The sequence below is a fragment of the Cotesia glomerata genome, linkage group LG6 (assembly GCF_020080835.1).
Source record: "Cotesia glomerata isolate CgM1 linkage group LG6, MPM_Cglom_v2.3, whole genome shotgun sequence".
Classification (NCBI taxonomy): domain Eukaryota; kingdom Metazoa; phylum Arthropoda; class Insecta; order Hymenoptera; family Braconidae; genus Cotesia; species Cotesia glomerata.
The window spans coordinates 3,159,647-3,176,752 of NC_058163.1; the positions used below are offsets into that span (position 1 = coordinate 3,159,647).

General features: G+C 26.0%; 1 protein-coding gene across 4 annotated transcripts in view; it reads right to left on the reverse strand.

The window, feature by feature from the left end:
- Positions 1-17,106, reverse strand: part of LOC123268140 (monocarboxylate transporter 12) — a 43,813-nt gene that overhangs the window by 16,688 nt on the left and 10,019 nt on the right. For 2 of the 4 annotated variants that reach the window (XM_044733007.1, XM_044733010.1), the window contains 3 exons: positions 2,479-2,776; positions 1,003-1,146; positions 470-904 (listed from right to left, as the gene is read on the reverse strand). In XM_044733007.1, coding sequence (XP_044588942.1) covers positions 470-904; positions 1,003-1,146; positions 2,479-2,776 — 877 coding nt within the window. Of the gene's footprint in view, positions 1-469; positions 905-1,002; positions 1,147-2,478; positions 2,777-10,549; positions 10,577-14,544; positions 14,946-17,106 lie in introns of those variants that run through there. The other 2 variants (XM_044733008.1, XM_044733009.1) reach the window with 2 other exon arrangements.

The following is a 17,106-nucleotide window of genomic DNA, read 5'->3' on the forward strand; positions in this document are numbered from 1 at the left end:
AGCGTTCAAAACTCAAACTTTGAAATTAAATATCTCTGAAACTAAATGGTCAAAAATTTTCAAATTGCGCCAATCGACGCAGAATTATATGAATATTAATCTGCCGAAGTTAAAAAAAAATCCTAAGAAAACGACTCTGGCGAGGGTACTACCTTAATCGTATGAAGAATAATAATTATAACTTTTACAAAACTTGCACGTTTCTGGTGCTATTCTATGTTTTCGCTTTATATTTTTCTATTATAAATAATGTACGAATTTTTCAATACTAAGTATATTTTGTTAAATAGGCACATATGATAAATTAACCATATATGCCTATTAACTCTTCCCGAACCTATGCACAGGGAACATTGTGTTTCCTCTCTAGGATTTATATGTACGATTTTTGTATATCTATCTTTTTGGGAAGTAAATAAATAAATAAAATAAATAAATTAATTAATAACCTAAAAATTTTTAAACTTACCAGGTACGAGCTGGTCGAGATTGAAGCTTGAATGTACACCAGGGTCGATATTAATCGGCATTTTCATCCGCTTTTCCATGGAACCGTCTGGCAGCTGAACCATGAAGTAGGAACCGCCTATGGAACCGCGTTCCATTTGGAACCGCTTCTCTTCTGCCATTCGCTGGAGCAGTGGCTTCACCGACGGAGGCTTCTGGTACTCCAGAGGGCGCATAAGAGCGCCGAACACCGCGCAGTTGAGGATCAGCCCGGCTAAAATTAAGTGAGCACCCTTCCAGCTGTACGAGTCAATTAGAAAATTAGCCAGAGGCGCAAAAGCAAATGTCCCGAAACCGGAACCGCAGACTGCTATGCCTGTCGCTAATGATCTTTTGGTTTCAAAGTAGTAACCCACGCAGACCACTGCTGGTAAATAGATCAGTCCGAAACCTATCCCTGAAGAAGAAATATTATTAATAAAATTGTAAATATTTTTTCAGGTTGTCTTAATAAGTATTTTTGGATTTATTTTGATGATTGATTTTAGTACTTACCTCCCATAACGCCGTAAACTAACATAAGCATATTTACAGAAGAAACAAATGTGGATAATACAAATGCGGTTGCAGCGATAAAACTTCCTGCCATACACACTGCTCTGCATCCATATCTATTTGTCAATGCACTAACAACTGGACCTGAAATTTATTTAATTAATTATTTGTTAGCTAATTATTTATTTTATGATGAAAGGTTGTGTGTGAAATTTTATTTTTATAAGTTTTAGTTTGTTCTAAATGAGGTTATGTATGAAATTGTATTCAAATTGATATAAAAATCGAGTTTACAGACATTAGAAATTTTTTTAGAATTTTATGGCATTAAAATTATTATGAAAAAAATTTGATGACAAATTGAAAAATTTTTACTTGTAAAAATTAAAAAAAAAATTATTAGTGCAAATTTTCAGAAACATTTTAATTTCAATTGATTTGTTATAAAATTAAAAAAAAAAAAATTGACAATTAGATTCAAGATCGTAAATTTATTTTGAAAATAAGTACTAAGAAATTATTAAAAAAAAATTGGAGTTCTTTTTTAATTCTAAGAGTGAAATTTTCTAAAAAATTTTTATTATAATTATTTAATTATCAAAAACAATTTTTTTTAATTGTAAGATGTCTGCTAAATGCAACATCGTCAAGTTTTTAGTTTGTTCCAAAAGAGGTTATGAATAAAATTTGATTTAAATTATTTAAAGTTTGTTCGAAAAGAGGTTATGTATGAAATTTTTCAATTATGAAGTTTTCCAATTATTTTTAATGAATTTGAAATTAGTAGATATTTGATCATTTTTTGGTTTTTTTTTTTTTTGTTAATTAGTACAAAAGAAATATTTTTAAAAAATTTCTTTTTTCATTCTAAGGATGAAATTTTCTTAAAAATTTTTATAATTGTTTAATTGTAAGAAAAAATTCTTAAAAATTGTCAGGTGTCTTCTAAATTAATTATCATTAATTTTTAGTTTGTTCCAAAAGAGGTTATGTATAACATTTGATTTAAATAATTCAAAGTTTGTTTGAAAAGAGGTTATGTATGAAATTTTGTTTTTCAATTATTTTTAATTAATTTAAAAAAATTAGTAGACATAAGATTATTTTTTGGTTTTGTTTTGAAAATTAGTATCAAGGAAATATTTTTAAAAAATTGTGGTTATTTTTTTTTAATTTTAAAGGTGAAATTTTATAAAAAATTTTTATAATAATTATTTATTTGTAAAGAAAAAATTCTTAAGAATTGTTAGATGTCTGCTAAATTCAATTTGATTAATTTTTAGTTTGTTCTAAAAGAGGTTATATATAAAATTTTATGTTTGTTCGAAAAGAGGTTATGTAAAAAATTTTATGTTAATAACAATATCTCTTTTTTTCAGAGTAATTATTAATAATATTCAGAGTAATTATTAATAATATTCAGAGTAATTATTAATTATATTACCAAACATTTTTGAACAAAAAAAAAATAATTACCAGCACTGAGGTACATCCCAGACAACAAAGAGCCGACCCACGCAGTCTTTCCTTTGCTCTCTCCAAAATGGATCACAAATTGTTCAAAAAATATTCCAAACGTATACGCGATGCCATCAACTATCATGTTACACATGAAAGAAGCGAAAACCACCACCCAGCCATAGCCCCCGTCAGGAGGAGGCGGAATGTCATGGTATTCGCACAGAGAGGCATCATCATCTGGCGAAGCTTCATCTCCACCGGTATCCACTCCCGTCAGTCTCGTTTGCTCCTCCACTGAGTATTCACTCTCAGTCTGAAATAATAAATATCTAAATTAATTTATTTATTAATAATTAATATAAAATGTGAAAAAATTTCAGAGGCTGAAAAAAGAACCGAATATTGACCAAGCAGCATAAAAATTTGATTTTAAAAAATCTAGTAATTTAATTTTATATTCATTAGGTAATTATCAATTTTTAATTATACTCTAAATAAAAATTTAAGCATCCACATAAATATATCCAGAAAAAAAAATAAGTTTGGGTACAAATGTCAGAAATTTGGGAAAATTAGTCAAAAAACCTCGCCGTGTTTGCTACATTTATGATCAATTTATATGAAATTAAATACTTCATAATCAATAAATAAGTATTTGTCAAAACAATTTAATATCCAAGATTAATTATCAATTATTTTTGTTAGAAGAAGCATGTTAATAATTGAAATAATACTCTGGTCAACAATTGCTGTTGTAAATTATCTAATGTACCTAATATTAGTATAGCTTCAAAGATTGATTTAAATATGAGTACTGAAGATAATATTGTATCAGAATACAGAACAACTAACAACAATACTTCAATTATTAACATGTCAGTGAATAGATTAGCTAATGTCCAAACTATTATAGATTTTAAATAAAAATTATTTACCAGTCTAGTAAGCATAATACTACTGGTCAGTATTTGGAACATACAAAGTCAATATTTAGTAAGTAATGTTCAATATTCGGAGCAAACGGCTGTAACGTTAATTATTACAATTAAATGTTTAATATTATGTATTTTATAAACAAAAGTATTATAGTTTGTAAGTTAAAACTATAAAAAAAGGAAAACGCTCGTTCAGCTGATAAACTCGTCCAATAAATATACAAATAATGTATTTATGTTAATTTTATCTAAACTGTTTAATATTTAGAGCCTTTACTCTATGATAATTATAACTTTTAATATTAGCAAAAAATTTATAATCCTTTAAAATCAGTGAAAAAATTTTTTAAAAAATAAATTTGAAGAATTTATTTAAAATTTTAATTAAAATTGAATTTTTTAATAAAATTTTCTATAAAACTGGATTTAATTAATAATTATATTTAAATCTATAAATTAAATATTTTTTTCAAGATATCAATAAAAAATTCAATTAAATTTTTTATAAAAAATACTACTGGTCAGTATTTGGAACATAGGCGGTCAATATTTAGTAAGTAATGTTCAATATTCGGAGCAATCGGCTGTAACGTTAATTATTACAATTAAATGTTTATTATTATGTATTTTATAAACAAAAGTATTACAGTTTGTAAGTTAAAACTATAAAAAAAGGAAAACACTCGTTTCAGCTGATAAACTCGTCCAATAAATATACAAATAATGTATTTATGTTAATTTTATCTAAACTGTTCAATATTTAGAGCCTTTACTCTATGATAATTATAACTTTTAATATTAGCAAAAAATTTATAATCCTTTAAAATCAGTGAAAAAATTTTTTAAAAAATAAATTTGAAGAATTTATTTAAAATTTTAATTAAAATTGAATTTTTTAATAAAATTTTCTATCAAACTGGATTTAATTAATAATTATATTTAAATCTATAAATTAAATATGTAAAATATTTTTTTCAAGATATCAATAAAAAATTCAATTAAATTTTTTATAAAAAATACTACTGGTCAGTATTTGGAACATAGGCGGTCAATATTTAGTAAGTAATGTTCAATATTCGGAGCAATCGGCTGTAACGTTAATTATTACAATTAAATGTTTAATATTATGTATTTTATAAACAAAAGTATTATAGTTTATAAGTTAAAACTATAAAAAAAGGAAAACACTCGTTTCAGCTGATAAACTCGTCCAATAAATATACAAATAATGTATTTATGTTAATTTTATCTAAACTGGTCAATATTTAGAGCCTTTACTCTATTATAATATTAACTTTTAATATAAGCAAAAAATTTATAATCCTTTAGAATCATTTTTAAAAAAATAAATTTGAAGAATTTATTTAAAGTTTTCATTCAAATTGAATTTTTTAATAAAATTTTTTTTAAAACTTTGGATTTAATCAATAATTATATTTAATTCTATAAATTAAATATGCAAAATATTTTTTTTCAAGATAATAAAAAATTCAATTAAATTTTTTATAAAAAATTAAATTTGTAAGTTAGAAATATAAAAAAAAAAAAAAACAAAAAACTCGTTTCAGCTGACAAACTCTTCTAATAAATTTACAAACTGATGGAAGGATTTATTAACTATTAAATAATTCAATTTATTTGAAGACAATTATTTAATTTATTAAATTTTAATAAATATTTTTTAACATTCAATAAATATTTATTTGGGAGGAAAGTACATTTATTAATAATTATTAAGTATTTATTAATAGTTAACAAATATTTATTAACAGGTAATAAATATTTTGGTGAGTGAATTTGTTTCGCTTGCAATGTCATATGACATGAAAATTGCTTATAAACAAAAATCATCTTTATAAATTATTTGCATTAATTATATTACATTATAATAACGTTCATTGTAAAATACCAAATTCTATCACAGCTCATAATTATATTTTATATTTTTAAATATTAAAAACGTTAATTTATTTAGTGAATTAAATTATTATCATGTATTCCAGCGATAGGCTTGTAAAAAGCGTCAAAAGAAAATTGCTATTTTTGCTTTTTATTTTAAAAAAATATTTGTTAACAGTTAACAAATATTCATTAACCATTAATAAATATTTATTAACAGTTAATAAATTGTACTTAATAAATTACTTATTAATTCTTAATAAATATTTGTTAACTGTTAACAAATATTTATTAACATTTAATAAATCGTATTTAATAAATAAATAGATAGATAGATAGATATATTATTTATTTGACCATGAGATCGTAATCCCTTGTGGCCATACATAAGAGAAAATTACATTTTTTACATTGGTTTAATACATACTATTAATTTTAGTACAAATATAGAATATAAATTAATTAATAAGTTACATTAAATTAAATTAATTTTAATCCGTTCAGATCAGAAACAACTACATAGTATCTTAATTAATCGATTCTAGACTATGAAAATAGTTGAATGCAGCGCTACGAAATTCATTAAAAGTATCAAGATTTGTAAGATTTGCTGGTAATGTGTTCCAAACGCGTATTGCTGATACTATAAATGACTTATCATAAAAAGCAATTTATTAACTGTTGATAAATCGCGTGCCTAGTGCCAAAATGGTGGACAAAAGTTATACTCCCTTTTGGCTTTACAAAACCAAAAGGGCGTATAAGGTAAAAGCCCCGATAGATGATCACGTACCAGTATATGATCACTCCATGTATTTGTATATCTATATTCATAAATATAGGTATACAAATAGCCATGAGTGATCTGCCTGGTACATGTCATCTATTGGGGCTTTTACCTTAATAAACATGTTCTAAGCTTAAAAATGAAAAAAAAAATTCTAAAGCCAAAAGGGCGTATGTCTCAAGTTATACGCCTTTTTGGCTTTAAAACACTGAAAATTTAGTGATCTAAAGCCAAAAGGGCGTATAATTTATAACTTCCAGTTAAGAAAATTAAAAATTTTCTAAAAGCGGGAAGTTATTGGTTTCACCCCGTTTTTTGAAAATAGAGTTTTCATCAGATCTATATTCAGCTATACTCAGCTCAAAAAATGATTATAAACGATTAGTTAATAATTTCTTACTTATAATAAGATGTTTTTCATTCTATATAAACATATTATGGATTTTAACTACAATTTTATACAACGAATAAGAATGAAATTTATAAAAAATATAAAATTTTAATACAGGTTGGCAATAGCCAAATCGGCTCGGTACCTGCATTTCGAAAGAGTGGGACCAGGGTTCGATTCCGGCGCGCACCAATATTTTTCAATGATTATAAACTAAGAATATGTGCGTTTCATTGTCAGCCTCTGTACCGGTCGGGTTTTCTGTGGTTTTCCCGTATAGTTATGGAGGTAAAATGTCATTATAGAAGTACCTCCATACTATTTAAGACCGTAATGCAAATGCAGGTACTGATTATAACGCGTAAGTCGGCCACAGTCTTAGCACATGTGTGTCGGGCATGAAAGAAAAAACCCCGACATGCAGGGGGGTGGGGACGAAAAAGTGGTTGAGAGTTATAATGACGGGGTTGAGAGATTATATTGCGGAGAAAAAAAGTGGAGAGACAATAATTCCCCACCCTCCCTTGTAAAACACTCTACAGTGATACAAGTAAAACCATCCTCAATTATAACCTCAATTATAAAATTTTAATACGAGAAAAATTTTTAATTCATATGCTTTTTTAATCATTGGACTGTCCAAAATGATGAAAATTTAAATTTACTACACAGAAAAAAAAGTCATCTTGAGTCAAGTAATATTTACTTGATCCAAGTATATTCAACTGAAAATAAAATATATTCTTGAGTTAAGTAAATTTTTTTCTTGTATTGGTCAGTCTTGGTTTAAGCAAATATTCCCTAGTTCCAACAGGCTTACCAACTTAAGTGAAGAAAAAAAACCTCTTAATCCAAGTAAATCATTCTCTTGGTTTTTGAACTTACTTGATGTACACACGGGCGCATCGAGGCCCGAGTAGGACAGCAGTCACGCGGAAACTCATTTTCAACATTAAATAAAAATTATTGTTTATGGAGCTAGAGTTCCGGGAGTCGAGAATTTTTTTCATAAATTTCCTCCTCTTTAAGGATCTTTTTTCTGATTGTCGATATCACTTATAGCTATTGAGTTATTAACGCAACAAATTTCTAACTGTGTACTTTGTATAAGTCGAGCAAATACTTATATATATACATATATTTTTGTCACTACACACTTAACTGTAAAGCAGTAATATAATGGGAAATCAGCACGTTAAAAATTAATCAAAAATGACTAATTAAATGAACACAAAAAATAAAAATCATGCATAAGGTTATTTTTTAAAATTTAATTCTTTATTAAAAAAATTTCGGTTTAGTTCCAAAAAATCACGTCACCAACGTTGGCGCTACTTTCTCAAACCAAGAGGAAGATTTACTTGGGATAAGTATATGACATTATTAGTTCAAGAATACATTTTTTCAACTAAGATAACAGAATAACTTGAAACAAGAAGTAAATTTTGAAGAAAATGATTTTTTTGAGTCAAGATGACTTTTTTTTCTGTGTACTATCGAAAATGTTGACTGTTTCAAAATTTTATTTTTCACAAACTTTCTCCGGATAATTTTGAAGATTGTTGTTCGAAATTATGAAAAATCCTGATTTTTTTTTATACGCCCTTTTGGCTTTAGACCGATAATTTCCTATTATTATCTATATATATATAAGCGAAATACCACTCACTCACTCATCACGAGATCTCCGAAACTATTCGCCCGATTGACTTGAAATTTAGCATAGTTACTCCATTCGTGATGTAGACGCTCAATAAGAACGGATTTTACGCAATTCCTAGCCAAAATGAATTTTTCGTCTACCATCACATATGCCCTCCCCTCCCCTCCCTCTCATTCTTCTCCTCCCCTCCCGTGCCCTATAATCTTTCCCCTTCCCTATATCTCTCTCTTTTTTTGGGAGCGAAATATCATTTTGACCCTCTAATCTAAAAAACCATCAGTGGCACCCGTAAATTATCGAACTCAACCCCCCTACAACCACCCACGCTAATCAACCGTTGCTATGGTTACCGTTGACAGGGTTACCGTTGCCATGGTTACCATTGTCATGGTTACCGTTGCCATGGTTACCGTTGCTATGGTTACCGTTGCCGTGGTTACCGTTGCCATGGTTACCGTTATCATGGTTACCGTTGCTATAATAACTGTCAAAATGATTGATTTTAAATTTTATCGATTGACTGTTGGGACAGTAGGAATTCATAATCATACGTTTTTTAAGAAAGAATAGCTAAATCATTAATAACTAAAATAACTTATATGTATTGGAATAATCATCAAGGATGAACTCGATTATATCATAACACAGATAAATTAAACATAAATATTATCAAGTTGATATTGTTAAATGATTATACTGATTTTAATGATTAAAATTAAAATGGTAAATTGTGTCTGATGCGTCTTCTCGAAAATTTCACAACGATATCGTTAAATTATTATAAAAAACGGTCGATTTAAGATAATTTCTAATAAAATGAGTAATAATAAATATATTTTTTAATACCACTTAATTTGTTATGAATTTATTAATAACTAGCTGATACCCGCCCGCTTCGATAGGAATACAATAAATTTTTATGGTGTAACCTAGATGAAAAATATAAACAAAATGGTTAATTTCAAAAAGATAATGAATATAAATTTTGAATTAGAGAAAAGTGATTGTTTGTGATGACCGGTGTTAGCGAGTATTAAATATATTAGAAAAGTATTTTATTATTGACATTTTTTAAAATTAAAAAATTATTGACATTTTTAAAATTAAATAATACTATGAAGCGGAAAAGAATAGGAGTTACGGATAATTATTACGTGAAGCGTTCCAACATTCACGTAACAGAATAATTGGAAGAGGAAGAGATTGAGAAAGAAATAGGAAGGACCTTCTTAATAAGAGTTTACAGAATATGCGAGAAAAACTTCAGATAGCTCGGACGGGGATTCGAACCCAGAACCTTCCGGTGACATGTCGGCTACTCTACCATTTGACCTATCCGGTCTAGACTAAATGTTTAGGATAACATTATTATAATGGGAACGCATCTCACTACACAGTACGTCATGGGTGATGCGGAAATCTGTCTAATGACAGATTTACTGACTAACTGACCCATTGATTGATTGATTATTAATAATAAAATACTTTTCTCATATATTTAATACTCGCTAACACCGGTTATCATAAACAATCACTTTTCTCTAATTCAAAATTTATATTAATTATCTTTTGAAATTAATCATTTTGTTTATATTTTTCATCTAGGTTACAACATAAAATTTTATTGTATGCCCAGCGAAGCGAGCGGGTATCAGCTAGTATATATATATATATATATATATATATATATATATATATATATATATATATATATATATATATATATATATATCGTTTATCTTAAGATACGCCCTTTTAGCGTTAGTACGTCAAAAATTTTTTTTCTGCAGATCTTTACGTTTCGAGCGATTCTAAAGAGAATAGCAAAATAAAATTTTTTTATACGCCCTTTTGGCATGGAACCCTATCGCTATCTAATACGCCCTTTTGGCATGGAACCCTAACGCTATCTAACTGCTGTAATACGCTCTTTTGGCATTAGGCACGCGAAATATTTATTAAATCCCATGTTAAAAAAACATTTATTAGTTAATAAAGCTTTTTAAGTATAAACAAATCCTTCTATTAGTGCACATAATATATTTATGGATATTTTATATAAACTGGTCAATATTTGGAGCCTTTACCCTCTTAGAAGAAATAAAGAAAAAATAATTGCAATAATTTATGGTGAAAAATTATCAATGAAAAGAGAAAGGAAAACCCTGACATACTTTTATATTTATCTAGGACTATTTACACATCATTTTATTTATTATTATTTATTATTGTTGTTGTTGTTGTTTAGCGCCATAAATTCTGCAATTTGAATCACAGAAAAATTTATTTCTTCTTAATTGAAGACATATATGTAAGCATACACTTGAACTCAAATTGCTAATAATTGAAACCGTGATCTATTTAAAAAAAAAAAAAAAAAAAAAAAAAAAAAAAAAAAAAATTAAACGAACCTCGTCGTCCATCGAAATGGAAAATAAAAACTCGTTTTTCATGTATAGTAGTAGTACTACACACTTACCGTTCAAAATAATACTGTGAATAACTATCCGCTTTATCTATCCTAATCAAATCTATTAACGATATGATAAATTTAAATTACTCAATACTATTATTGTGTGCGTGTGTTTGTGAAACGTTATAGTCAGAGCTAAATTATTTAGTTTCACTGACAATGGGTAAACCATTTTTAAAATTATAAATTTATAAATAGACGGTGATTAATTTATAATAGTGGTAGAAATATTTTTTACTGATAAAAATATTTTTTTATTTTCTAAGGAGATCCAAGTACCCTCAGTGTAAAGAATGTCTATAAAAAAATAATACGTATAGAAATACTTTTGTTATGGGGCATTTTATGCGAAATGGGAAAATGACTAAAATTTGGAAATTTTTCTAATTCATTCTAATTTAGTCCTAATATATTATTAAAAGTTATATTTTACTAATTTGTAAAGAAAATTTTTTTTAATCAATAAGAAAATCGATTTTTTTCTCCTAGTAACTTTCAGCCGTATTAACTTGTATCCGGCTCAAATGTTGTTTTGATAGTTTTAAGAACAAATTCATTTTATGTTTGTTATTAACTAACATATTTATTATTATAGTTTTAAAAACAAATTTTTTTATTTTCGTTACTAATTAACACCTAAGTTTATCAAGATCGTGTTGTCAGCATGCTAAATCCTTTATTTGTGTTTTTTAATTAGTTTTTTTTAATTATCCTAAATAATTTATAGTTAAATATATAAACAATAATGTTTCTAAGGTTGAAATAATATAAAAGTCTTTTTAATAAACAACTTGATGTAGACATTTTGTACTTGTCCCACCAATCACAAATGCCTGTCCCACCAGTCACAATAAAAAAAATTTTTTTAATTGTTTCTACGTAGGTAATCAGTCTAATTCTTCATAATATTGAATTTTTGTAGGATAAATTTTGTATTTTTGAGGGAAGTATTTTTTAAAAGTTTAGTGGTCGAACTGAAATTAGACTTTAAGTATACCTTTGGTAAGAGAGAAGGATTTTTCTTAGTCCCACCAGTCACACTCAGTCAAATGATAATTACGAGAAACTTAAAAAGTAATCGAGGTTTTTGACAAAGGGATGTTGTTAATTAATTATTTTTCTACATTATAAGATAAATTTTACTATAGTATAAGTTTCAGTGACATAATTATATATAATTGATGGAATTCCAGAGTCAAATGTTTCACCAGTCACTAAGGAATGCCCCTTGTGCATCTTAAAATTATTTTTAAATTAATTAATAACATTTTTGAGAAAATTTTCGATAAATTTACTCATTAAATAATTATTAACATTTAATTGACTAATAAAAAATATAGCAATCTGAATTACCGGTATACACTTGACAACACCGCAAGAGTTCCCCCCTTACCTTCAAATTTATTTGTTTACTGTCTAACTAAAATTACTAAGATCTTCTAGGGCAATACAAAGAGAGTGTGAAAAGGATGAATGTAAAAAAAGTAGTGATAATACAGAGGCTGTGTAGGTAGATGAGGTAAAATAGCACGCATGCGACTGTAAGTGCATGGAAAATGATGAGAAAATAATCAAATAAAAGTAGTGTAGGATAAAGTAACCGAAAGTGAAGTGAGAAATGGTAGCACAGTCACAATATAATTTAAGCAATTATAGCAAAACTACATTGTAAAGTAGAAATAGTGCAAACCAAAAATAAGAAAGTGATATTAGGATAAGAAAAATTAATGTGAATAGAGAACTAAGTATTAGTATATAAAGAGTATAAAAAAATAAAAAGAGAAAACGACTGTAATCTTTGTAAAACACAAAACTTGTGATACAAATAAAACTTATTATTATTATTACTAAGATCTTCTAGAATTTGAAAAACCGCAGTTACTTATGCTCAGAGTAACTGCGCAAGCGGTGTTGCCAAGTCAAATACAAGACTTTAAAGAACGCAAGTTCCTTGCGATTTTTCATAAAAAATATAAAATATCTCCGTAATACGTTCGGAAACTTATTTTTTTTATTGTTTTTATCGAAAGCTTATTATTATTTTTTCAATCAAATTCAATGAAAATAAAATTTTTTTTAAATCGTTAATTGCATTAAATTCTTAACCAAATACACGGCTGGTAGAATCTCTATTTACGTATATGTAAAAATTACAATTTTCAAACCTTATTATTTCATTAAATATCCCGGAAACTTGTTTTTTAATTTTTTATTAATTATTAGACTACGTAGATTGAATTTACAAATTTTTAGGAAAGTTAAAAAATTTGACTACTTTGTGTGGATCTCCTTAAAAATTTATAAATATTTTGCCATTTTTATTAATGATTAAGATCAACATGATTAATTTTTTTTAAAAGTTTAAACAGATATTACTCTATAAATATTTATTCTTGGCATTGAAAATTTATTGATTTTACTTTTAAATAATCGAATGTATTTTTATTTTATCTGCCGAGATTTCAATGGATTAAATGGTTCAATTTAATTTCAAAAAATAACTTTGATAGTTTTCATTTTAAGTCGAATTTTCTTTGATAATAAATACTTTGTAGATAGTTAATCTTTGAAATTTTTTTCTAATTATATAAATTGTGATTAGACATTGTAAAGATTGCAATACATCGACAAAGTTATAAGTTATAAAGAAATTAAGTTTATCTAATGTATCTTGTTGTTTATATAGCACGCAACAATGTATGACTACAATTGCCTTGTAATAAATAAATAATTATTAAAAATTAAGGAATAAATCAATTAATAGATTTTTACAATTTATATCTAGAATTTCTTTTTGAAAAATTTTTTGTCATAATTTATTTATTAAAAAAAATTACTAAAGATAATCAAATGTCTCATAATTGAATATTTATAAAATATATAATAATATTAGCAAACATTTGATCATTTTTTAATTTTTTTTTGAAAAATAAATAAATTTTAGAAAATTCTTTATAATTTTTACATGTTAAATTTGTTTTTCAATTTTTTATCATAATTTATATGTATAAAAAAAAATATTAGAATTATAAAATAAAAATTTACATTATAAAAATTAATTTAGCTGATATTTGATAATTTTAAGAATTTTTTTAATAAATAAATTACGCCAAAAAAAAATTAGTAAAAAAATTGACATTTATAAATTAAAAATTCAATTTTTTTTAAATAATTTCTTGGAACAAATTTGGTTGTTAAAAATAATTTTTTTCAATGATTAAGTGACTGCTAATTTTAATGTCATAAAGAACAAAATAATTTAGCTGATAGTTGTGAATTTCAAGAACTTTTTAATAAATAAGTTACTTAAAAAAAAATGAGTAAAAAAATTGACATTTAGAATTTTTAATAAATAAAAAATGCAATTTTTTAAATAATTTTTCAGAACAAATTTGTTAGTTAAAAAAATTTTTTTAAATGACCAAGTACTAATTTTAATGTAATAAAAATTGATTAAAATTAATTTAGTTGATATTTGATAATTTTAAGAATTTTTTCAATAGATAAATTACGTAAAAAAAAAAATGAGTAAAAAAATTGACATTTATAAATTAAAAAAAAATTTTAAATACAATTTTTTGTAACAAATTTGTTCGTTAAAAAAAATTACAACATTGTAAAATGACAGCTAACTTAATGATAAAAAAGTGACTTGTAAAAATGATAAATAAATTTTTCCTGAGCTTAAAAAAATTCCTAAAAATTATCAAAATCAAAATAAAAAAAAATTCTTTGTTAAAAACAAATAATAAAAACTGTCAACAATGACAAAACTTCTTATCAGTGTCTCACACATACTCTGTCTAACGCTTCGATCTAATTTGACTTATCACTCGGATTAACCCATACAACATACAAGGTCTGCTCAAAGCACTAAAAATGTCCTAAAAAAAAAGCCATTAGATAAAACAAAACAAAAACAAATAAACCCACCGTACTAATTTTTCTAACTCGCCTGGAGCCGTACTGGCTGTATTGAGATTTGTTGAGCGACACCCGCGACATTATAACCAAAATCCAACAAACACACACAAAAAAATTCTAAAAAATTAAATAAATACAACACTGAAACTAAAATTCAGGCCTCAGCTTCAAGAACAATCATTTTAAAAAAAAATGTGTCTCGTCATAGTCAGCTGCCATCTTTAACTATTTAAAAATAATATATAAATATTTTTTTCACTCTCTTGATTAGATGCAATGCGCTCGAGCTCCTGGACACGACTCAGTGCTCAAGTTGCTCAAGTCAACAAACTAAATCCAAAAATATATTTCTGCAAGTAATACAATAACAAAAGTCAGGTCTTTAAACTCAAAACAAAATCCTTGAAAAATTACGCACACGCACTGACTAACCTTAAATTATTTTTATTATTTATAAATTATTTTTTTTATTTTTCATTTTTTATATTTTTAATTCAGAAAATTTTATAAATAAATTTTTAATTGAAAAATTATTTAAAAAATTAAAGTGAATAAAATAATAAATTTTTTTTTCTAATTAATGATGTGTTAACTGAGCAAGTGCATTAAAATGTGCAATAATGTTATTATAATTTTTTTAGGTGCTAGTGATGCTAATTAACATACATAGAGCTAAGCCAAGCACCAAGAACAGAGACACGCACTAAGGAATTATAACTGTGCACTTGCACTTCCACTGGATACTGCTACTGTACTTATACTGATGCTGATACTGGAGTAAAAATAAAGATAAACTAGAAGACTGGACACAAACGCTAAAGCTATGACCGCTAATATAATATTCTGATGACTGGCAAGTGTTGTGTTGGTACTGCAGATACTCATTACTCATTTTTCATTGTTCATTGTTATAATTATTCATTTAATTCACTGTATTCAGTCGAGTGGATTGGCTTGCTCTATTGTTCATCAGCTAGTATTTTTTTATTTGTTGTCATTGTTGTTTTAAGCGTGCTTCTGGTGAGTACTCTTTACGATTATCACAAATTATACCGTTATAATATTGTTTAGATGCTGGTTCGAGTTTATTTCATTTATTTTATTTATTTTTAGCTCTGGAGCGACCTCTTGGAATTATCGACTGCTGAGTGCAGTTTTCTGCTTTTTAAGATGAAAATTAAGTTAGCCGACATCTAAAAATATTAAAATTTTTTCAATAAAAAAAAAGCTCTAAATTTAGACCTTTTTTTTTATTGAAAAAATTATTACAAAATAAAATTAAAAATTTTCACTTGTGAAAAACTTGAAAAACTATAAGTGCAACTTTTTAAAAATATTTTTTAGCTCTAATTTAAGGTAGTACCCTCGCCAGAGTCGTTTTCTTAGGATTTTTTTTTAACTTCGGCAGATTAATATTCATATAATTCTGCGTCGACTGGCGCAATTTGAAAATTTTTGACCATTTAGTTTCAGAGATATTTAATTTCAAAGTTTGAGTTTGGAACGCTCTTTTACATTGCGGTATACGGGATATCGAAAAGTTTACCTACAAACATTTTTATATCTCAGAAACTTTTCTTAGGATTCTTTTAAAAAACTAGAGTAACATCAACTAACAACTAAACAATTTTTTAAAAATAATTTCATTGATAATTACCACACAGTTTCAGAGAGATTTATTAATAAGTAATGAAAAATTTACCAGACTTTAGCCGAGGAGGGGATACGTTAATAAAACTGTGGCAACAACGCAAGTTTTGTGAGCCGCGAAAAAAATATGAGACGCGCATGCGCTGAAAAATTTGAAAAGTTTAATTTACTTTAAGTGTAACATTATAGTTATTAATTTTATTTATTTAAAAAAAAGTAACAATGATTATTTTATGAAAATAAGTATTTTTCTATATTTATAAAAATTCAAAAAGTTAATAAGTTGAATATAATAATATATATTAATCTTTCATAAGTTATAAAAATAATAGTCAGATGAAATAATAAAAAAAATACTAAAATTTAAAATCCGTAAATACATCAACATATAAAATTCAATTACTGATTTTTCTGAAAACAAAACAATATTGTCAATTATTTTTTCTATTTGTTATTTGCATATTTGCTAGTGATTTCTGTCGTTTTTCAAGGACTTTTTATGAATCGTCCTTTATAAGTCAATTTTTCAGACATTGTAATTATATTTCCGAATAAATGTATGTAAATAAATAAATAAACGCATGTGTCAAAACAGAGGTTAATCTACAGTTAGTCCAAAACACTACAGTATAACCACTATAAAATATCTTAACGCTCACGCAGTGTTGCCAGACTTTTCAAACGATCAGTTTCTCGTTTGTGATTGGCTAAAATAAGTACATAAACAGCAAAAAGTTTTAGGCTCGTCAATAATGACTCTAAAATATATGTACCATACACTCTAGCACAAACTTTTGACGACGGAAGTCGCGAGGGTACTACCTTAAGTTAGTCGACATCTAAAATATTAAAAATTTTTTCAATAAAAAAGGTCTAAATTTAGACCTTTTTATTGAAAAAATTACAAAATAAAAAAAAAAA